We start from the raw sequence: 24,685 nt of genomic DNA on the forward strand, positions 1-24,685 counted from the left end.
ACTCACTATAAAAACACTAAGATACAATATATGGCATGCATTTATTTATATCGGTGTTTTATATTGGAATTTCATATTATCACTGGCCACCACTCACCCAATAAACAGATCTAATTAAGTCCAAACCATATTCGCTGCCCAACCGGGGTTTTTGTTCTCACATCTCACACTAACTACGTGGTTTCCAAAATTATTTCGGTTCATATGTATCAAGGTTGGGTTGGCCTTGCCGGAAATGGAACACTAAAGTCTAGAAATCAATATAACATGAAAATGGATGCAAGATGAAAATTGAGATAAGAAAGATGAAGATGAAGGCACATCCTAAAAAGACTGAAAATACAAAATTTTTAATTACATTCGATGGTCGTTGCCAAAATCATCACATTTGATGGTCGTTGCCAAGAGACACACAAAGATTTGACGTTGAAAGTGATTTTAACACCACAAAACCGTGCCTATTAAGCGATAAACCACTCATAAAGGGCATTCATAACGCTTGTGTTTCGATGAAGTCCAAAAAAAAAATGGCACGGTTGTGGCCAAGGGTCCGGATGGGAAGGTCCACAAGACGGGACAAGGAGACGGGCCAGATAAGAGTCGGATGCAGTAAATCAAACGACCAAACATAAATATAAATACGAAGATAAGATGTATATGAACGATCTCGTTGTCTGTTAAACTTTATTAAAACCAAGTGCAAAATCCGTTCGTGGTCGTTTTGGGACCTACACAAACAATCCAAATAACTACATGATAACATTTTTTCGATTCCAATACCGCCTCCACAGGTTGTACTAGAAAAGCATTAGGTTGTCGAACCATTAGAAGATGGTAAACCGGATGATGAGTCAAACTACGAAACATATTTCACTTCATCTGAAGACGAGGAGGATCCTCAGCAGTCAAATGATGATTATTGCCTGAAGTAATCAACCGTTTGCTTTGCTATTCAAAAAGGGTTGTGGCGCAGCCTGTTGCCCTTTATTCTGCCATTTTATTGTAATCGTTTTGAGTTTAATGACCATCAAATCAATATAAGTATCTTTTGACTTAAAAATAAAAAAAATCTAACTTTTTATTCATGCATCGTTTTATTTCTGTCAGCCTGTCAGGTGGAGGCCCATAGAACTGCAAAAGATAATGCATAGCATATATATATATCGTAACGTCGTAGGGTTTTTAATAATTAATATATATTGTTTTCATGGACAAACTCCATGACTCGCTGCTTCTCCAAATACTGAGCCGACTCAAAAGCTCAGCTGAGGTTGCTCGTTGCCGAGTCGTCTCCAAGGCTTTCAATGCTGTGTTTCCAGGCCATCGATCCATTAATATTGATCACAGATACATCAAATAAATGTATTGGGATCCCAAATTTTCTTCCAGGAAGATTTTTTTGGATTTTATTTTAATGTTGGAAACCGTTGAATCGGTGAGTATCAACGCCGATGATTCCATTTTCAGAGACGAGGGTTTTGTTATGGCCTGGTTGCCTAGGGTTTCTGGATCCTTGAAATCACTTTCAATGTCTTCAAGTGTTTCTTTAATGTGTATAGATACGAAACCTAAGTTGAATGCTTTGCTGCTGATTTCTGCGTATTGTAAGCTCATGTTCAATTATATCTTCTAGTAATATTGTATCTTGTTCATTCAATGCTTCAAATATATATTGTTAGCTGTTTTGGCCAATTTAATTAAGAAATTTTGATTCCAGGTCATAATCTTGTTAACTTAAAGCTCGAGTATGGACATTTTTCTATGCAAAATTTGCACCCGATGCCAAAGCTCACAAGTTTGGCACTTAAACTAATAGACGTGGATGTAGATGACAAACACCTAAACGATCAGTTGAATCAGTGTTTCCCGAATCTTCAAGTTCTTAAGTTGACTGTTAGTAGAGAGTTTAAAGATCTTAACCTCCACCTTCCCGACCTCCAAGCCTTCGATTGCCTCATGTTTAGTGATTCACTAGATTCTTTGACGCTGATCACCCCCAGCCTCGTCACACTCATAATTACATGCATCATGCCCCCTGCGATTCATGTTGAAGCTCCCGTGTTATCTTACTTTGATCTTACGATTTACAATTTTAAACCCGCAGAGACGTTCACAATCAAAAAGTTTGAGAATTTGAAAACACTCTCGCTGGACACTTCCTGCATTGGCTCCTTACTTTCAGAATTCCCAATCACAAAAACAGTAGAAACTCTAGCATTGTGTACGCGGACCAACACAGCAAGAGCTGATTCAAAACTGACCCTAGCGAAGGTGTTCACAGTTTTCCCCAACGTGAGTTCTCTGAGCCTTATTTCGGGTGGCTGGTCAAAATTAGAAGCTTGTTCGAAGCCAGAAAGTTGGGAGATTTTCGATGGGAGGAAAGGATTGAAAACAATATATGCGTATCTGATGTTAGCTGACCCATTGTTGACTTTTATGTGTATTGCTCGTGTGTTGGACCAATGTGTCAACTTGTTAGAGGTCTCATTCGGTCTATCTTATAATGTTAGTTATGATACATCTCAAACTTTCAAGTCTAAGTGCATGGCTCGTTGGCCTGGGTTAAAGTGGAGATGGGAAAGACGGTCTTGGATTCCAGGTGGTATTTCTAATTAAACATCACAAACCATCTTAGAAGCGCAAATGTGATGAGGTAAGATCCATCATATATCATTTTTAAACGTTTATATTTATGTGGACGTTTTGGCATTTTTAGTTTATGTTATGGCTCGCTTGTTCTTATGAATTATAATGGATTTATGAAGATGATAGCTCCGAATATCAGACTTGATTATGAGAATATATGTCTTAATTATAATGGAAACTTGTATTGAGAAACTATATAAACCCGACAAATGAAACCTAACTTACATTTGCATCAGCTTCAACTCAATTTGCAACATCAAGAAGAATTGGATAACATTTTATTATAGCTATCGAGATAATTATGCAATTCTCGTTAAGGAAAATGGCCAATTACTCGGTTTACAAGAGTTGTATAAGCATTCACATGTACCAGGGCCAGTCAAGCATATCATCAGTCCAGCCGTGTAACAAATAACGCTAGGCCCTTTCACTATAGTGATCCAAATTCCAAACCTTAGTACAAACAAATAAATAAATTCTTTTGTTTACCAAGTTTAATGAACTCGAAAGTTATATTCACAATCAGTCGAAGTACCCAAGCAAGAGATGCACTATGAGAAACATTATGAATGAAAGAAATTCCTATGTGAAAAGTAGAATTAGTAAAAGTTGTTTGTATTCGGTTAACTAAAATGATGTTTCGTATTTAAATATAAAACAATATTCATATGATATGAAAAGTAAAATAGTTATAGCTTTCAGTTGGTAATTTGTATGCATGTACCTACTGCATCTCTGGGTTGTTTTTAGCACATTATTGTGTTTTCTTCTTTTGTAACAATTGCAGTATAAGTAATTAGTAACCATCAGTCAATGGTTAAGTATAAATAACATATGATCTGATTATAATAGGGTGTCATTTAGGTTGTGTTCACAAGTTTGGGTTTCTCAGGTCGGGTTCCTCGTGTTTTGTGTTGGTGAAACTCTATCCATATAACAACCCGATATATGATCTGTTAATCAGATTTTGCTAATCGGATCAGAGCGGGCAAGGTAACTTGGCTTTCGGGTTACACTATTGAGGCACGTACAGTCGAAATTGAGTTTGAGGTGTAACATGAAGAAATATGTATTGTTATACACCTATTGGGTTCTAAAATCAAATAGATGTTGTAAATTTATAGTTTAATGGTCTGTAAATCATTTTTACACACCTGCCAAGAATAAAAAATGAATGAATTCAAATTGTAGATAGTAACTTAGTAAAAAAAATAAAGCTTTAATGGCTTCATTATACTTAAAGTTCATTTTAATATTCCTACATATCAAGTTAAGTTATCAGACCAAAAAAATCTGTTCCTAGTACAATGCATCCTTTGACTTTTCCATTTATGTTGACTTGATACCTCCCCAAACCTTAAATTTGACCAGTGTACATCAGATATAAATGTATCTTATTGATTGTTTGGACATCATAGGACTTATTTATGTTGTAAGTAGTCTGACTAACATTAGGCTGAACAAAATATGCTTCACATTCTTCACATGCAGCAGTAACAAAACCGACTTTTGACCCACTGCAAAATTTGACAGGACTCAATGATAATTAGAGGTGGCAATCTTGACCCAAACCATGTCAAATGGGTTGTTTTAAAAAATGAAATGGGTTGGCTTGGTTTTGAGATTTTAAATAAATGTGTCATTTGAAATTCCATCTTATTATTTTTGGATCAAAATGGGTCAACAAATTCAAAGAAATGGGTCGATATGGGTTAGTGTCCTAAGGAAATGTGGTAGGTTTCGGATCGGAACCGGTTTCCGCATGAAACGGGTTACAGATTAGAACGGGTTCAGTTCAGGTTATAAGCCAACATGAGTTTTCACACGGGACGGGTTGGGTTTTGGTTTCTTTTGTTTCTTTTTGGTCGTTCCGGACTCGCTTTTGATTTTTTGTGTCGTTCTTGTTCGTTTTCTCAATTTCTTTTTTGTTCGGTTTAAATTTTAGTAGTTTCGTTTTGATCAATTTTTCAATTTCGATTGATTTGGTTTGGTTTTGGTTTTGGTTTTTTGTTTCATTTTCGTCAATTTTTTCGGTTTTGGTTCGATTTTGCAATGACAGGTACTCGATGATAATAAATAAAATTCCTAGGCTTTCGCAATCATTGAAATCGCTTTCAATATCTAATATTCCTTATCACATTTTACATTAACCCAATACCTTTCCTCTGATTTCTAAGTATTATAAGTTCAGCTTTATGCAGAAACTGAAATTGTTCATCAAATTTTACATGCTACCATAAATCCAACATTATTGTTTATCTGATTGAAATACCCAATGGGTTAAACGGTTTGAATTATTCCAAAGTGAATTTAATACATAAAACCTTCTAAATTGCATGATTAAGAAAATAATGATATAAGCACCTTATGCCTCGCGTATGAAAAATGATGGCTTTTATGCTTTGCGCCTCGACTTACACTTATAGTCGTCTTGGTGCGTTTCTCGCCTTTAAAATCAAGTCTACTACATCATTTGCTTATAAATTAATTGGCACATAACCTACTCACAACAATTTTTATTAGTTGTATTTGTTTCCGTGTATGCAAGTTTATATGTTAAAGGCTGAATGAAGTGCATTTACATTTTTAAAATTAGCTCAACATTTTAAACTTTTTATAAGCCTATTCTTACTTAATGTTGGTGGTTCCAAGCTCCAATGGCCATGCTTCGGTTTCTTCGGTTTTATAACGGGCTAAATCTTAATGGGCTGTTTAGAAATAGAAAACCCCATATGCATATTCCAATATATGTGAAGGCATTTGGAAGGCATTTCAAAAGTGCTCAGTATAAACATGATGATAACAATAGTAATAATGCAATAAAACTCATATATTCTCATAAAGTTTTATTTTTAGAGCCATCTTCTTCATATCCATTATAATTCATAAGAACACACGAGCCCATAACATATACTAAAAATGCTGAAAGTCTAAATCAATATTATAGTTTAAAAAGATTTATGACGGATCTTATACCTCATCACAATTGCGCTTCTAAGATGATTTGTGATGTTTAATTAGATATACCATCGGTTATCCAACAATCGTTTGTATATCTTCCCCATCTCCACTTCAAATCAGGCCAACGAGCCATGCACTTAGACATGAAACTTCTAAATTCAGTAACACTAACATCACTATGGATGAGAAACGAGAACTCTGACAAGCCGACACATTGGTCCAACACACAAGCAACATACAAGAAAGTCAACGATGGGTCGTCTAACAACACATGGGCACAAATTGTTTTCAGTCGGTTCCTCCCATCCAAAATCTCCGAGCCTTCTTTGTTGAAACAAGCTTCAAATCCCGACCATGCATACGCATTAACACATAGAGAACTCACATTTGGGAAAACCTTAAACACCTTCCCTAGGCACAATTCTAAATCCAGGGTCTCTCCTGGTGCCTTGGGTTGCGAATACAATGTCACGGTTTCTACTGTATTTTTTATTGGGAACTTTGAAAGTAAGGAGCCGGTATAGAAAGAGTTTAATGAAAGAGTTTTCAAATTCTCAAACCTTTTGACTTTGAAAATGCGTTTGGGTTCAAGGGCAAAAATTTTAAGATGGAAGTGAGATAACATGGGAGCTTCAACATAAATTGCATCAAACGTGTAACATACAATTTTGAGTGTGATGAGGTTTGGGGTGATTAGAGTCAAAGATGATAGATTATTAATATATGCATTCAAATGGCAGGCTTTGAGGTTGAGAAACTGGATCTTGGGATCTTTAAGGCCTCTAACATCTACCATGTTAAGAACTTGTAGATTAGGGAAACACTTATTCCACATGTTTAGGTGTTGGTCATATAAATCCATTGATTTAAGTGTCAAACTTGTTAGCATTGGCATTGGATTCGAATTCTTCACATACATCATTACACCCTCCAGTTTTAAGTTAACAAGATTATGACCTGCATCAAAATGCCTTAATTAATTGAAGTCAACTAAAACAATCAAGTTCGGTTATTACTATAAAATAACAACATGAACTTACAATACGCAGAAATCATTGGCAAAGCATTCGACTCAATTTCCCTGTATATAGAAACATGATCAGAAAAATGACCAGACAGTACCGACAATGATTTCAACGATCCGGAAACCATAGGCAGCCAGGCCTTAAAACTGGCGAGGATGTAATCATGGTAATCGCCGCCTATGAGGCCATAGAAGTTGATACTCACAGAATCAACACTTTCCAACTTCAAAATAATACCACGAATAATCTTGTTGACAGAATCCGAATACCTAGACCTTGAATTGATGTCAATGCATCGAAGATGAATGGATCGAAGGCCTGGAAACACATCATTGAAAGCCTTGGAAGCCACTCGGCATCTAGCAACATCAGCTGAGTTATCGAGTAAACTCAGTATATGGAGAAGCAGCGAGTGGTGGAGTTTGTCCATGGTAACAATTAATTAATCCGAAGTTTTTATGTATTCAGCTAAGGAAGAAGATGAAGGCTATAAAAAAACTCTACGATAGATGATGCCATGCATTATTCTGTTTTATAATTTTGTGGGCCTCCACCCAATAGGGTCCAACCCCATCCAATGCCTTTATATTTCTTTAAAATTTAGGCCATGCGTACTAGTGCGAGGAAACGGGCGATTTTGGGCGACAAATTGGAGAACCCGCATGATAAAAGGGCCAAAGGAGGGGGGGGGGGGATGGGTTATTGGCTCCGGTGTTTGTTTTGTATTTATTATTATTATTATTATCATATGTGTGATATCTATATATTATCTATATTTATATCTATACTATATTATAATACATATAGAAAAGGCAAAACATCCATTTAACAAAAAACACTTAAAAGTAACAGTTTTTCCACTTTTAGGGGGTGTTTGGCCTAGCTTTTATTTTTAAGCTTATGCTTATATATAAAATTAGCTTATAGCTTTTTTTCTATTATTTGATAAGCTTTTTTAAGTGTTTGGATTAGCTTATATTTTATAAGTTAATTATGTGCCTTAATAAGTTGTTAAATCCAATATTCTTTAATTTGTTAAAGTAATAATTACTAATCCACTACCATTTGAGGACAAATGAGTAATTTACACCCTTAAACAAATAAGCTTCTATCAAATAAGCTAAAAAACATCTTCATATAAGCTTCTTTAAATGAGCTTATATAAGCTAATAAGCATAAACTTAAAAAGTTAAGCCAAACACCAAGTTAAGCTTATTTTGTAAAAAAAAGCTAAAAAAACTATAAGCTTAATTAAAAAAGCTAGGCCAAACACCCCCTTAATACTCAGTGTACAAGTTTGTAATGTATATGCTCCAAAAATCAGCATATCCCGTGTATCCTCCCATCTATATTCAAAATTCAAAAAAAAAAAAAAAAAACCTAATTCTCTTAAAAGCATCCCAATCAGGGATTTGAAATTCAAAACTCACAAGTTTATTCTCTCTCTCGTAAATCAAGAAGCAGGTGTTCAATGGGTTGATTTGAAGGTGTTATTTAAGTGGTGCTTATAACTTCTAAGGTTTGATTTAACGGTTAAGAAGATTTCAGGTTTGATTTCATCTTCCCTCCATTTCTAAAATGTTGTTTTTTCAAGTACAAAATCGGTAAATTCTAGATCCACCAACGGTTGGATTTATACCATATTCTTTCCCGTCAAAGATGGTTAAAGAGAGAGAAACTCCAGAGAGTGAAAGATAAGATTCTGAGAGAAAATGGGAATTGGCCGGTGGTTTCTGGTAGGTTCTCGGGGCCAAATCCAATTTACTAAAGAATGAATTTTTAACTATCTTTGTTAATTGCTAATTATGATTTGAATTTAGGGTTTATTGAACATATTGATGTAAAAATCAAGAGAGAGAGAGAGCGCTCTAGAGGGATATTAGAGCAAAATCGGCTAATTCTTAATGATTGGTATGCACTTTCCATTGATGAACCAGATTTGATGGTAACACCTTTGTTTCTTTGACTTAAGTTTAATTCAATTGCAACACCTTTTATTATTTTTTTACTTTTTACCATTATCTTTTGTTTTTCTATTCAAGATTAAACATAGATATACAGAAAGCAACCTACAATTTCACTTGTTTGATAGGCTAGTGGGCTTTTGGTCCATTTTGTAAAGCTCATATGACGACAGTTGTAGCAGTTGCTGTTAGAATTCTTCCAACTAATTCCAAAGAAGGCGAGAAATAGTTCCAAAGAGAGGTAGTCTTGAATCATACTCACATTAAACTCATGGTATATGTTTTGTGGTTAATTTTTTTTCTCTTTTTATAATATCTTACGTATGTTATGCATTTTACAAAATAGATAACAACTTTAATTGATTCCATGCATTATTCTTTTTTTCTTATTTTGTGGGCCTCCACCCAATAGTGTAGGTCCCAAAACAACCACTCGGACGGTTTTTCTCTTGATAAAGTTTCGAGACGGGTGTGGTAAATCAAACGACCGAACAAAAGAAAATATAAAGATAATATGGATAAGTGAACGATCTCGTTGTCGATTAAAAGATTTGATATATTAAACAAGAACCGACCCACCCAAGGTAAGCTCCACTTGGGTGGATGATTTACACCTTACAAACACACACATACATAATACACAAGACTTCAATATATAGTAAAAGATAAAAATTCTAGAAGCCTTATCCCGTTGAAGTTAAACGCGCGTCCCGAAGCTCTCGTTTCGTGTCCGGATTTCTCGCCACTTCAATTATTAACTTGACCATAATATATTTAAAGGGTTTTGTAATTTGATATTGAAAGTCACTAAAATTGGCCTTACAAATAAGGTTCAACCCCATCTAAAAGCCTTTATGATTCTTTAAAACTTAGGCCGTGCGTACTGGGGCGAGAAAATGAGTGATTTTGGGCGACAAATTGTGGTGACACAATATAACCAGGAAAACTCAAAGGATCACTTATTTCACTTATTTTTCCAAGTGTATCTTAATGCATAAAAACCTCTTAAATCATTTTAACAACAAATAATATCATTGTTTGAATAAGTTTCTTTTTATCATAATCGACAAGCTAAATAAAAAAAAATTAGAACAAGGACAAAGTGTTTCAAGTCAACCCAACCTGACCCGATCCATTTTAAACCAGTGAAAAAAAACACTTGCTTTTGTTGGTTCAGGTCCCACGAACACAGAACAATTCACGTACAGACTACAGATGGTTTGTGTCATACTTCTTGAAGTCACTGATTCATTCATTGATCAAAAGTACATTAAGCAGAGAAATAAACAAACTTAATCCTAAAGGAAAGGAACTTATATACTCCATGACCGGATAAACAAGCCACGACTTTTGACTCATTCATCTCTAATAAAACAATCTGCTAAACCCGTGAACTGATCCACAACTTCGCCCCATGACCGGTTCACCTGCTGAGCAGTTACTCGTGTGATCCGCGAGCAAAATGATTAACCCAAGAGTTTTGGATCAAATGTGTTTGGACGGGTCAACACAACCTGCTCGTCAAGACCATTTTGCCACCTCTAGTTATAACCAGAAAAGGAATTAGAGAATAATACGTATGAAGGTCACTTAACCATCGTAAAAGTCATGAAGACCCAAGACCGGACCAGAAATGCCAGACATAAAGATATTGGGTCTTTGGAACCGAACGGCCATGTCATTTTATCAACCAATTTGAAGCCAATCGTTGAAGCCCTTTGAGCATTATCTCAGCCGGAAACTACAATGCTCCGAGTTGAACCCATGTTTTCTGGAAGTTTTGTTTTGTTACTGATTTATATTTATTAATCATATTAACTATGGGATTAATTAAATAGACCCTTGAAGATAATAATTTGACTCAGTGTTCATACGAGAATCAAGAGTGAAGTCAAGAAACAGACATGGGTAAAATCATATGCATTCGAAATTTGGCAAAACCATTTGTGCATTTCGAAAATGAAGTGTAATAGCTTTGATGATGAAAAACTCATATCCGTTCTAAGGTTATGGTAAACGAAGAATCACATTCCAATGAAATTTGGTCTGGACGGTTTTCGTCCAGTGAACGAAATTATGAAAGTTGTAAACCAGTGGACCAGACTACATACTCTAGCTGAGCGCTAACCGGTATGACTTTTTATAACCATCTATCTTTACTTCAATAGACATTACTACCAACATAAGCAACAAATAAAAAATTTCAATGCAATGTCAAGTAACAGGAAATATGCACAAAATTCTGAATCTTCTTCTTCACAGCCACATAAGATAAGATATATAAAAAACTAGATAATTATTCAATAAACTGAGTCTTTAACTATTATCCTATTTTACACATTAATTAATTATAAAAACCAGACAAAACAATGCAAGTCGTGAAGGTTATAAGTTTCCCGTGTTTTCATACATAATCAATCACAATTGTTTTAATTGATAAAACATAGTCTGTGTTTCTTAGATGATCTGTGGTGTTTATTAGATATACCATCCGTTATCCATGAATCTTCCCTATGTTCATTCCATATTCCCCATCTCCACTTCAAACCCGGCCAACGAGCCATGCACTTAGACTTGAAACTTTCAGATTTAGTAACACTAACATCACTATGGATGAGCAACGAGACCTCTGACAAGCTGACACATTGGTCCAAAACACAAGCAACAGATGAGAAAGTCAACAACGAGTCAACTAACAACAGATAGGCAGAAAATGTTTTCAGTCGGTTGCTCCCATCCACAGTCTCACAACCTTCTGGGTTCATACAAGCTTCTAATCTTGACCAAGCGCCTGAACTAATACATAGAGAACTCACATTTGGGAAAACCATGAACACCTTGGCTAGGGTGATTCGTTTCGAATCATGGGCGTCTTCTGGTTCCTTGGGCGGCGAATACAATGTCAGAGTTTCTACTGTGTTTGTGATTGGGAACTCCGAAAGTAAGGAGCCAATACAGAGAGACTCCAACCAAAGTGTTTTTAAATTCTCAAACTTTGTGAAGGTGAATAATGCATCTGATTGATCAATGATGGTAAGTCTAAGATGAAAGTGAGATAACATTGGAGCTTCAACATGAATTGCAACATGATCGTAACCGCCAATTTTGAGTGTGATGAGGTTGGGGGTGATTAGAGTCAAAGATAACGGATAATCATTATATGCATCCCAATGGCAGGCTTGGAGGTTGAGATGGTGGATCTTGGGATCTTTAAGCCCTTTAACATATACCATATTAAGAACTTGAAGATTAGGGAAACACTTATTCAACTCATTTAGGTCTTCGTCATTTAAGTACATTGATTCAAGTGTGAAACTTGTTAGCATTGAAATTGGATTCAAATTGGGCATAGACATACATACACTGCTCAGCTTTAAGCTGACAAGATTATGACCTGCATGTATCAAAGGAAATTAAATTAACAATCATGCGATAACTAATCATGATAATATATATTGTTTCAAACAGATTTGAACAAAACATGTACTTACAATACACAGAAATTGGCAGCAAAACATTCGGTCCAGAACGCCATGAACAATTAATACCAGACATGGACAGTGATTTCAACGATCGGGAAACCCTAGGTAGCCACGCCTCGTGGGTGTAGACTTGATCATGAAATATGCCCATACTCACCGATTCAACAGTTTCCAGTTTTAAAATAAGATCCAGAAAAATCTTGTTGAAAGAATCCGAACCCCAATACCTTAAATTGATGTTTCTGAAACTAAGACGAACTGATCGAAGGCCTGGAAACACAGCATGGAAAGCCTTGGAAGCGACTCGGCAGCGAGCAACGTCAGCTGAGTCATCGAGTCGGCTCAGTATATCGAGAAGCAGTGAGTCAGGGAGTGTTAGAAGAATTGGTGGTAAAGAGAAATTTAGGGGATCGGTTTTTTATAATCACATCATCTCCCAAATTAAACCCACAATTACAGCCCCCAACAGCTTGCAACTTCCATATATGATCATATGTAAAATTGTATATATTGTCTTTCCTTCAATGTAAATCATATGAAAAAAAATATCAATGAAAAACAACTCTTGAAATCATGGTATCAGAGCAGTGTTTCTGATTCTAGGAACAACCTGCTCATCATCTACAAACCCATCTTCAAAACCAAACCAGGCTGCCATGTCCGAAGACGGTAGCCATGGTTCAGACCTTTCAATCCAATTAGCCAATCTCCTTAAGAATGGCCTTAACCATTCACCACAAAACCCAAAACTTTCTGATAGCCTTCAGATCAACTTGAAACTCAACAGCCAAAACTATGCCTTATGGTCTCGAATGATTCGAGTAGCCATCGGTGGAAAATCAAAAAACTTGTTGAAACATCTTACCTCAAATTCCCCGGACCCAACAGATGAGACATATGAGCAATGGGAACAAGACGATCTAATCGTGTTCTCGTGGCTCATACAGAACATCGAACCTACTTTGGCAAGCAACCTCACCGAGTTTCCCACTGCCAAAATATTATGGGATGCTCTTGCCGTCACGTATAGTAGCGGCAAGGATAAACTCCAAACCTACAATCTTCACGTCAAGGCCAATGGAATCAAGCAGAATGACTTGTCGCTCGAAAATATGTGGATCGCGCTACAAGGAATATGGGGCGAGATCGACCGGATCGATCCAAATCCGATGAAGTGCCCCGAAGACATTAAAATCTATACCAAACTCAGGTCAGATACAAAATTATTTCAATTTTTAAGTGCCCTTGATCGGAAGTACGAGCCCATAAAAAGGGAATTACTCCGATTAGAGACTCTTCCTTCCGTTGAAGAAGCATATGCTTTGGTTCGAAAGGAAGAAGCCCATCAAAACATCTTGGGCACAAACCAGAACACAGAACAAATGGGTGTTGCGGCGGGGCTCGTAGCCTCCGGATCGGAAAACCCTAACGGGTCCGGTTTGATTTCGAAGGGCTCCCGGCGACCACCAAACGCCAAACCAGATAAAAGCCATCTACAATGCTCCCACTGTGGTATGCTTAAACACACCAAAGAAGAGTGCTTTAAGATTGTTGGATACCCCGAGTGGTGGAACGATGGTCACAAAAAGGGGGCTAAGAATACCACGTCGGAGAAAGGAAAAGCTGCCGTGGCTACGGGCAACACTGAAGGTGCTACCGGCGCAACCGGCAGCAATGATGGCGGGTATGGCTTTGGCGGTGTTGCAACGGCGGAACAGGGAGAAGAAGGGCTGACAGGTATCGGGTTTGAGGGGAAACTCTCAGACCCCTCTTTTTTATCCTTTAACTTTCCAGAAGACACCCTCAGAAAAAAACAAATACAGAAAACACCCCCCTTGAAATGGGAAATGCAAAAATAGTAGGGAATTCTCTTGAAAAAAAATGAATGTTGGATATTTGATTGCGGTGCTACTGACACAATGACATATGATTTTTCAGATTTGGTTTCACGCACGAAACCTAAAAAAAATCAAATTCAAACTGCAAACGGTGAAAAAATGGAGGTTAAATATGGAGGAACTATTGAAATCTCTCAAACCTTGAGATTATCGAATTGTCTTTATATCCCAACATTGTCACATAAGCTTTTGTCAATAAGTCATGTGACAAAGGAACTCAATTGTACTGTCCTAATGCACCCAACGTTTTGCATATTACAGGATATCAGGACGGGCATGATCATTGGGCGTGGCACTGAGCGACAAGGGCTATATTACGTGGACGAGGTGACCCAATCCGGTACAGTAATGCTTGCTCATGGAACTGCAAACCGGGAAGCTTGGTTATGGCACAGAAGATTAGGACACCCCTCTACAGGGTACTTGCACATTTTATTTCCCAAGTTGTTTTCTTCAAAACATGCTTTCAAATGTGATACATGTGTTCTTGCAAAGAGTCATAGGCAAACGTACAAGCCTAACAATACTAGAGTTGATTTACCATTCAGTTTAATACACTCTGATGTTTGGGGCCCTGCTCCAACTATTGGAGGGCAAAGTTATCGTTTCTTTGTTTTGTTTGTGGACGATTGCACGAGAATGACTTGGGTTTATTTTTTAAAAAACAAATCTGAGGTGGTAAGTAAATTTGAAATTTTTTATGAGATGGTCAAAACCCAATTTAAAAGGGAGATCCAAATTCTCCGCTCTGACAATGGTGGTGAATTTGTCAATACACGCATGAAGCAATTCCTTGAAACCAAGGGAATGATTCATCAAACATCATGTGCACACACCCCAGAACAAAATGGAGTGATAGAACGAAAAAATAGAATTGTGCTAGAAATTACTCGAGCATTATTGATTGAGTCTCAAGTACCAACGTATTATTGGCCTAAGCGGTTGCTACCGCAATTTACCTTATTAACCGTCTCCCTACCAAAATTCTCCGACTAAAAACTCCCATGGAAACCCTATCGGAGCTCGCAAAAATTACTCCACCACCAAACCTTGAACCTCGTGTGTTTGGTTGCTCCGTGTTTGTCCACATACCAAAGGCCAACAGAAACAAACTTGCCCCGTGTGCAGAAAAATGTGTTTTTGTCGGGTATGGTATTAACCAAAAAGGATACCGTTGCTATAACCCAAAAACAAAACACATGCATACGACCATGAACTGTGACTTCCTCGAAGCAGAATACTATTACTCCCAACACAGCAGTCAGGGGGAGAGGGAACATTGTGACACGCTGAGTTGGTTACAATCTGCCTGGTTATCTGAAGAAGAAGAAGAAAAGGTTCACAACAATCTGGATGAGTCACCTCCCACAACTGAGTCACCTCCCACAACTCATGATGAATCAACTAACAGTGCCCACGCCAACGATCATACACCCGCCAACCTGATATCTGAGACAACTAGCGGTGAACAAGATGAACCACCCAGTCAGACCCAAGATGAATCACCCAGCTTGATCAATGAAGAACCAAATGTCGAAAGATATACTTTGCCTCCCAGAGTAAACAGAGGTGTTCCCCCAAAACGGTATACCCCAGAAAAAGAACCCAAGGGCTCGAGATATCCTATGGCACATATTGCGGTAGGAAATCTTGAGAAAGAATCTAAAGAGTTCGAGACATCTCTGTACTCCGAAGTCATCCCAACCACACTTGAAGAAGCCCTTGAATCAAAAGAGTGGGTAGACGCGATGAAAACAGAAACGGATGCCCTAGAGAAAAATGACACATGGAAAAGGTGTACTCTTCCTCCTGAGAAGAAAGCGGTAGGATGTCGCTGGGTCTTTACCATAAAACACAAGCCAGATGGAACCATTGAAAGATACAAAGCCAGACTGGTGGCTAAAGGGTATTCGCAAACATACGGAATTGATTATTCCGAGACTTTTTCTCCGGTTGCTAAGATTAACACCATTCGAGTTCTTTTCTCAATAGCAGCAAACGAAGAGTGGCCACTTCACCAATTCGATGTTAAGAATGCTTTCCTCCATGGAGAACTCAAAGAAGAAGTATACATGGAAGCTCCTCCAGGTTTCTCAAAAAAATTTAAACAAGGAGAAGTATGCTGTTCAAAAAAATCACTGTATGGGCTTAAACAGTCACCTCGAGCCTGGTTCGGGAGGTTTACATTGGCCATGAAGTCATATGGATATAAGCAAAGCAACTCGGATCATACCCTGTTCCTAAAACAAAGAGGAAAACTTGTCACCTGCTTGATTATTTACGTGGATGACATGATAATCACCGGAAATGACAAAGAAGAAATACTGAATCTAAAAGCAAACTTGGCTTCAGAGTTTGAAATGAAAGACTTGGGGAGACTTAAGTATTTCCTCGGAATTGAAGTCTTACGATCAAAACATGGAATTTTTATTTGTCAGAAAAAATACATCCTTGATTTGCTAGCAGAAACAGGAATGATTGATTGTAAACCAGCAGAAACTCCGATGATTGCAAACCAGAAACTGTTTATGGAAGAAGGAGCTAAGCTAACAGATAAAGGAAGGTATCAAAGGCTAGTTGGGAAGTTAATCTACCTATCTCATACTCGCCCAGATATAGCATATGCTGTAGGGGTGGTAAGTCAATTTATGCATCAACCACAAGAGTCCCATATGGAAGCGGTCTGGAGAATAATCAAGTATTTGAAGGGAACACCTGGACATGGAGTTCTATTTAAACCAAACGGGCATCTCAAGACTCAAGTTTATACAGATGCAGACTGGGCAGGAGATCGAGGAGATCGAAGGTCTACCTCTGGCTACTTTACTCTAGTAGGCGAGAATCTTGTTACATGGAGGAGTAAGAAGCAGAAGGTAGTGGCTCTATCCAGTGCTGAAGCAGAGTTTCGAGGGATAGCTCGTGGTATAACCGAAGCTTTGTGGATACAGAAGCTCCTTAAGGAAATTGGTATGTCCATTGAAGAGGCTAGCAAGGTTTTGTGTGACAACAAAGCAGCTATCCAAATATCAGAAAACCCCGTTCAACATGACCAGACAAAGCATGTGGAAGTGGATCGACATTTTATAAAAGAGAAATTAGAAGCAAAAATTATTGAATTACCATTTGTTCGGTCTGAAGATCAATTAGCAGATGTCCTGACCAAAGCCGTCAATGAAAAAATCTTTACCAACTGCTTATCCAAGCTGAATTTCGGAAATCCTATTATTCAGCTTGAGGGGGAGTGTTAGAAGAATTGGTGGTAAAGAGAAATTTAGGGGATCAGTTTTTTATAATCACATCATCTCCCAAATTAAACCCACAATTACAGCCCCCAACAGCTTGCAACTTCCATATATGATCATATGTAAAATTGTATATATTGTCTTTCCTTCAATGTAAATCATATGAAAAAAAATATCAATGAAAAACAACTCTTGAAATCAGGGAGTTTGTCCATGAAGATTTTGGGACAGGAAGAAGATGTTGAAAAACCCCATGATGATATATTTATGCCATGCAATATTCTGTTTTATATTGTCTGTGGGCCTCCACAAGATAGGGCCCAACCCAATCGAAAGCCTATAAATAACAAATCGGGTACTGAGTTGAATCCGTTTTATAAGATGAGAGAATTGGATCGGTTCCAAACCATTCGGTTCGGTTTTAATGGTTTAGAAGAGAGCACACTTATACAATCCTGCAATTCGGATCCAAGCCATGTTCCTTTAAACTGGTTTTTAAGACGGTTTATGTGAAACCCGTTTATTATTTATTTATGAGACTTTGAAGCAAATTAAAATATTTGTGTAGATTATTGTGATCTTATGATAGTAATATTTTGTTATATAATAATTATAAATTGTATTATCATATAAGCAATATATATATATATATATATATATATAAATATATAAATATATATGCAGATATTTGTTAGTTAGTATCGAAAAAAACTATACGTGTATATATCTAAATCAATAAACCACCAACCAAGATCCGAGATCTCGGTCCTAACTAGTTATTTCCGCTAACTAGTGTAGAGGTTGATCCAAGATAACTAGTAATAGTTGTTGTGTTGTTAGATCCGGTCAAGCAGGGACCTACACAGAGAACTCACGTTTAGGAAAACTGTGAACACCTTTGCTAGGTTCAGTTTTAAATACAATGTCAGAGTTTCCATTGTTTCCGTGATTGGGAATTCTTAAAGTATGGAGGAGCCAATGTTCAACGAAAGTGTTTTCAAATTCTCAAACCTTTTTATTGTGAATGCGCACGTGTGTTTAAGGTGATCAATGCTAAGATGAATGTGAGTTAACATGGGAGTTTCAACATGAATTGCAATAGGCACGAAACTTTCAACTTTGAGTGTGACAAGGTTGGGGGCGATTAAATGTTGGAAAATATGGTCGGTTCGGGTCAAGTCAACCTGGGATTATGACCCGGTAAGAGTTACACCCAGAATAACGAACACTGAGCCCACTTAAATTGTTAACTGGGCTAGACACAATTAAACAAGGTTATTGGTGATTAAAGGCTTTATGGTTTAGTTATCATATACTTTATTATCATATACTTTAACCTTATCACTAACTATAAACCCTAGCCACCATCATCTACAGCCGCCCCCACCAGCCACCTCCGGCCTCTGCCACTTACTCCGGTGCCGCCGCCTCTGGCCGTCGCGACTTTCCGGCAGCCATAGCTGCTGTGTTGATTGGATGATGTTGTTGCTGTCCCATCTTGAACACCACCTTGACCACCGCCTCCTCCCTGCCGGCGCCAGCCCTGTTTTTTCGGCGACTGTAAATTTGGCTGCCCCAATTTTCGGCGACCTACTAATCCGGCAGTCCCGGTTTTCCGGTAGCTGCGTTTGCAGTCCTTCCGTGTTTTTGCAGCTGATCTGCTACTGTTCTACTTCTGTTAGGCTTCTATCCGTCACGAAACACCCGCTGCCGCTGTGTTATGCCGTCACCGGATCTGTCCGCCGCCGCCGTGAACTGCTTCCACCACCGGAAGTTGTTGAGGACCTTGTTGTGTCATGATCTATCTCCGTTTCGTTATCCCTCGTTGTCTCACCCGGTTGTGTATAACCGAGGTATAACCTCTATTTCATTCTCTATGTGGTTGTGTTGTTTTCGTACTCGTATTGATTGTAACAGGATCCTCGTTCGGGTTTTGGTTCCGTGTCGTTTATTTCTGCTGTGTTTTATTCGTTAACTTATTAATGTGCTTAATATTTATCTAAACGAATATATTAAGACGGGTTTTATTTGTTCAATCGTTTCTTTTACCACTGTTGAAATCCAACACACCGTGGTTACAACGTACGAGTCGATACCGGTTCATTTAACCGGATATACATCATAAACTTTAAATCGGTTAAAGTTTTTGATCTAGATTTGATTTTGGGTAATTTTGGATTTGGTTAGAGTTTTGTTTATTTTATTTGACCAAATTAAATTAAGAAGACCCGAAGATAACCGAGGACGAGCTCACGGAGTCGTTAGATTTAGTGGGAGTTCGGACAAGATGACGGGATGGGATGCACGAAGAGTCCATCCTTGTGGTTGTTTTGTCTTGTGACCCATTGACCCGATCGGTCTTGCTAATTGGCTCTAGCGAGAATGATCACCTTTATTAGCCATAAGGATTTACATGTTATTATTTGTTATTGTGGTTGCTTGGTTGTTTATAATAGGTTATAATATCACCAACCTAATAGCAAATAAATTTAAAATAATAATTAACCAACTATGTTTTGCAAATTAAAAAACGTTTTGATTTCCAAAACTAATAACTTAATAGATTTTCTATTAACTTAAAATTGGTTAGTCATATCACGCCAAAGTTAGTTTTAATAGGTTATTTAAAACTAAATACCCTGAGAGATGAAATGGTTCATCAATTTGTCCCGATAATAAAAACAGTAAAATTTGACTTTTACTCTATTTAAAATAAATCCCAATTTAAAACTAATAGTTTATGCCAATCCTACTATAAGTCACACTTGACGCATACTGCGAAATTTCAAGTGTTTGGAGCTACAACACCGCACTTGTTTTCTAGCCTATCCCATCAAGGTGAAAACGTTTCGTTGACACATCCGGCCCTTTCACATGTAACTGTACTAAGACAACTATTACTTTACTCTCCAGTTACGTGCTACAGCTGTCTGGAGACTTAAAGTGTGCATAGATGAGGCTAAACATATCTATTTAGGTCATCGTTGTCTTAATAGGCCTCATAACCGAGAGTTGTGCTCTATTCACAATTGGCAATCGTTGTCAGTCTGTCTAACCACTTATTAATGCTGTGTGCAACAGCTGCCTTTAATAAATAGAAGCCAGATTCTCATGTTTCTATTTTATTAATGTTATTGGGTCATTAATAATAGGATTACAACGTCGAAAATACTAATTTAATTTACTTTTGCTTTATTAATCAGATGCAGTCTAACGAAAACTCACCCACTGCCCATAAGTCTATCCTTGAGAAGGATAAACTGAATGGCACCAACTTAATCGATGGCACCGCAACTTGAGACTCGTTCTCACATTGGCAAAGCGCCTGTATGTTCTCGATGGACATGTTCCAACGGAGCCTGAAAACAACATAGCCACTGCTCGAAAAGTTCTTGAGAAGCATAAGAATGACTCGGCTGATGTCTCCTACGTTATGCTAGCCACCATGACTTCTAAGCTTGCTAAAGGCTTGGAAGACTTTGGTGCCTATGAGATGCTTGAGCAACTCAAGGGCATGTTTTAGAAACAAGCCCCTCAAGAACACTTTGACACAATGAAACAACTCATTAGCTGCAAGATGGTAGAGGGGTCTCCGGTAAGTGCGGTTGTCCTAAAGATGAAGAGGCACATCGATCAACTCAAAAAACTTGATTATTCCCTGCCTGATGCGATGGCAGCGGATTTCATCATAAACTCTCTCCCAAGCTCTTACGACCAGTTCGTAATGAATTTCAACATGAATGCCTGGGTGAAGACAGTGTCAGAGCTTCATAACATGCTCAAAACAGCTGAGACGAACATTCCTTCTAGGACCAATCAACTTCTGATGATCTGATCTGCTGGTGTCAAGAAGCCTAAACCCAAGAACCGTGGTTATAAGGGTAAAGGCAAGAAGAAGGTTACTGTTTCTGCCAAGTTTGCCACCAACACTATCAAGAAAGTTGCAAAGCCACCACCGCCGCCCTTCGAGGAGCGCCAGTGCTAAAAATGCAACAAGATGGGGCACTGGATGCGCAACTATCCCGAATACCTTGTTGAGATCAAGACGAAGAAAGCCAATGGTGAAGGCTCTTCTCGAGCTATTTCTGTATACGTTATTGAACTTTTCACTGTCTCTAGCAACACATGGGTATTTGATACCGGATGTGGTTTCCACATTGTAAAGGTCTTGCAGGTGCCTGAGAAGTGGAGAAAACTGAATAAAGGCAGCATGGAACTCATCATTGTTGGAGATGGGAAGAGAGTATCTGGCAACTCCAGTATTCCATTTTACTTGTCTATCTGGCCTAGTTTTTCCTTTGAATAATTATTTGTATGCTCCTGGCTTGACCAGAAACATCATTTCAGTTTCATTGTTGTTTGAACAAGTTTTTAAGTACGTTTTTAATGGCATGGCTATTTCTCCTTACATAAACGATATTTTTTATTTTGAGGCTAGACCTCGAAATGGTATTTATGAGATTGATGTTCAAACTAATAATAACGTATATAATCTTTCAAAACGTATCAGATTTGGCATCAATGATACATCTCTATAGCATTGCCAACTTGGTCACAAAAGCAAGGCAAGTTAAAAGACTCCAATCCGAAGGGATTCTTGAATCCACAAGACCGGACTCTTTTGATGATTGTGAATCTTTCTTAGCTGGAAAACTCGCCAAGGACTCCTTCACTCATAAAAGTGAGCAAAAGATCTGTTAGGACTCATACATACTAATGTGTGTGGACCTTTCAGAACTATGTCTAGAAACCATGAAAGATACTTCGTTTCTTTTATCGACGATTATAGTCGATACGCTTATGTGTATCTTATGAAACACAAGCATGAAACTTTTGAAAAGTTCAAAGAGTTTCAAAACGAAGTGGAAAACCAACTTGGAAAAACCATTAAGATACTTCAATCAGATCGAGGTGGAGAGTATCTCAGCTCAGAATTCATCACTCATCTAAAAGAGCGTGGAATTATTTCACAACTCACTCCACCCGGCACACCTCAACATAATGGCGTGAGCAAGAGGAGGAAACGAACTTTGCTATGCATGGTTCGATCGATGATGTATATAACTAACTTGCCTCACTCCTTTTGGAGTTACACCCTTATGACCGCCACCCACATTGTCAATCTAGCTCCAACTAAGAAGGTAGACAAAACTCCATATGAGATATGGCATGGGAGAAAGCCCAATTTGTCTTTCCTTAGAGTATCGGGATGTGATGCATATATCACAAGTGAGTCTGATGACAAACTCGATCCCCGTGATGTAAAAGTTGTTTTCGTCGGATACTATAACCAAAGCAGTTATTACTTCTTTCATCCTGATATAAATTTGATTTCTATCAAGAGGAAATGCCACTTCTTCGAGAAAGAATTTCTCGATCGAGGAACTGGAGATAACACTGATGCTAGCTTCCTGACTGACCGAGATGATTCTCGCTCACAATCGGGTTTCGTTTTCACTCTCAATGGAGGAGCTATTTATTGAAAGAGCTCCATATAGAGTGTAGTGGCGGATTCTACCACCGAATCCGAGTATATAGCTGCATCAGATGCTGCTAAGGAAGCTGTTTGGATGAAGAAGTTCATCACCGACCTCGATGTGGTTCCGAGTATCCACAAACCAATCGAGGCACATCTTGAAAAATACTGTGTGAAAAAGTAATGATCAATTAGAAACACTTGGTCTTTTTGTAGGAATTGAAAGAACTCTATTTAGGTTTCGGTTCAACTTTTACATGATTTGCTTGAACTTTCGTGTAGCACTGGTATTAAAGACCAACTTTGTTTCGAATGCCACTTATCAGCGTACCAGATTTTAAGTGTTTCCCTGCATCAAAACCTTTATATTCATCATGTAATATGATAACACTGTTTTGACCAAATCATTCGGCTCAATTCGGGAATTTGAAGTTGACTCTTTACTCGCTAAAAGTTAACTATCTTGTCTCTGTTTCAGTTTCAGAATTTGGACCATCTCAAAGGCCAAACTTCACCGAGTAGTCAACAGATTTTGACGAACCAGCCTGGCCCGTAGTGTTTCTCGAAAGATGATGTAAACCAATGTTCACAATAATGGAATTTGGTTGGATATTGCCCAAAGTGTGTATTAATGCATAAAAACCTCTGTTAACTCATTTTAATAAAAATCAAGTCACTATTTACACAACCCGTCCTGCTCTGACATTTTGCCACATTTAGTTGTAACCATAAAAAAACAAAAAAAAAAATTGTTATGTATAGCTAATGGCCACCCAACTATTCAATTGTGGTGACAAAATTTAACCAGGCAAAACCCAAAGGGCCACTTATTTGTCCAAGTGTATCTTAATGCATAAAAACCTCTTAAATCATTTTAACAAAAAATAATATCACTGTTTGAATAAGTTTCTTTTTTATCATAATCGACGAACTTAATCCTAAAGGAAAGGAACTTATATACTCCATGACCGGATAAACAAGCCACGACTTTTGACTCATTCATCTCTAATCAAACAATCTGCTAAACCCGTGAACTGATCCACAACTTCGCCCCATGACCGGTTCACCTGCAGACCTGTTACTCGTGTGACCTGCGAGCAAAATGATTAACCCAAGAGTTTTGGATCAAACGTGTTTGGACGGGTCAACACAACCTGCTAGTCAAGACCATTTTCCCACCTCTAGTTATAACCATAAAAGGAATTAGAGAATAATACGTATAAAGATCAATTTAGCAACCAGAAATGCCAGACAGAAAGATATTGGGTATTTGGAACCGAATGGGCCATGTCAGTTTAGCAACCAATTTGAAGCCAATCGTTGAAGCCCTTTGAGCGTTATCGCAGCCCGAAACTACAATGCTCCGAGTTGAACCCATGCTTTCTGGAAGTTTTATTTTCTTACTGATTTATATTTATTAATCATATTAACTATGGGATTAATTAAATAGACCCTTGAAGATAATAATTTGACTCAGTGTATGTACGGGAATCAAGAGTGAAGTCAAGAAACAGACATGGGTAAAATCATATACATTCAAAATTTGGCAAAACCATTCATGCATTTCGAAAAGTGAAGTGTAATAGCTTGTTTGATGAAAAACTCATATCCGTTTTTAGGGTTATGGTAAACGAAGAATCACATTCCAATGAAATTTGGCCTGGTCGGTTTTCTTCCAGTGAACGAAATTATGAAAGTTGTAAACCAAGGACCAGACTACATAAGCAACAAATAAACATCACTACCAACATAAGCAACAAATAAAAATTTCTATGCCATGTCAAGTAACAGGAAATATGCACAAAATTCTGAATCTTTTTCTTCTCAGCCCCATAAGATCATGTAAAAAACTAGATAATTATTCAATAAACAAAGTCTTTAATTATTATCCTATTTTACACATTAAATAATTATAAAAACCACACGAAACAATGCAAGTCGTGAAGGTTATAAGTTTCCCGTGTTTTCATACATAATCAATCCCAATTGTT

The 24,685-nt window shown here is 37.7% G+C and overlaps 3 protein-coding genes across 3 annotated transcripts; 1 reads left to right on the plus strand and 2 right to left on the minus strand.

Moving 5' to 3' along the window:
* Positions 1–1,779: 1,779 nt before the first annotated feature.
* LOC143585379 (F-box/LRR-repeat protein At4g29420-like) lies at positions 1,780–2,616 on the plus strand. The gene has a single exon (XM_077067178.1). It carries the CDS (start codon positions 1,780–1,782, stop codon positions 2,614–2,616), a length of 837 nt encoding a protein of 278 aa, XP_076923293.1.
* A 2,331-nt stretch (positions 2,617–4,947) lies between these two features.
* LOC143585389 (F-box/LRR-repeat protein At4g29420-like) lies at positions 4,948–6,806 on the minus strand. The gene has a single exon (XM_077067186.1). It carries the CDS (start codon positions 6,527–6,529, stop codon positions 5,660–5,662), a length of 870 nt encoding a protein of 289 aa, XP_076923301.1. The 5' UTR covers positions 6,530–6,806; the 3' UTR covers positions 4,948–5,659.
* Positions 6,807–11,025: 4,219 nt separating this feature from the next.
* LOC143585381 (F-box/LRR-repeat protein At4g29420-like) lies at positions 11,026–12,454 on the minus strand (the record flags this gene model as incomplete). Its single annotated transcript, XM_077067179.1, has 2 exons — positions 11,026–11,990; positions 12,088–12,454. Coding segments are annotated over 2 exons (1,332 nt in total), but the record flags the coding sequence as incomplete, so codon positions are not given.
* Positions 12,455–24,685: the final 12,231 nt, after the last annotated feature.

The sequence above is a fragment of the Bidens hawaiensis genome, unplaced genomic scaffold, assembly GCF_021521415.1.
Source record: "Bidens hawaiensis isolate Kalapana, Puna unplaced genomic scaffold, B.hawaiensis_p1.1 tig00033831_1, whole genome shotgun sequence".
Classification (NCBI taxonomy): Eukaryota; Viridiplantae; Streptophyta; class Magnoliopsida; order Asterales; family Asteraceae; genus Bidens; species Bidens hawaiensis.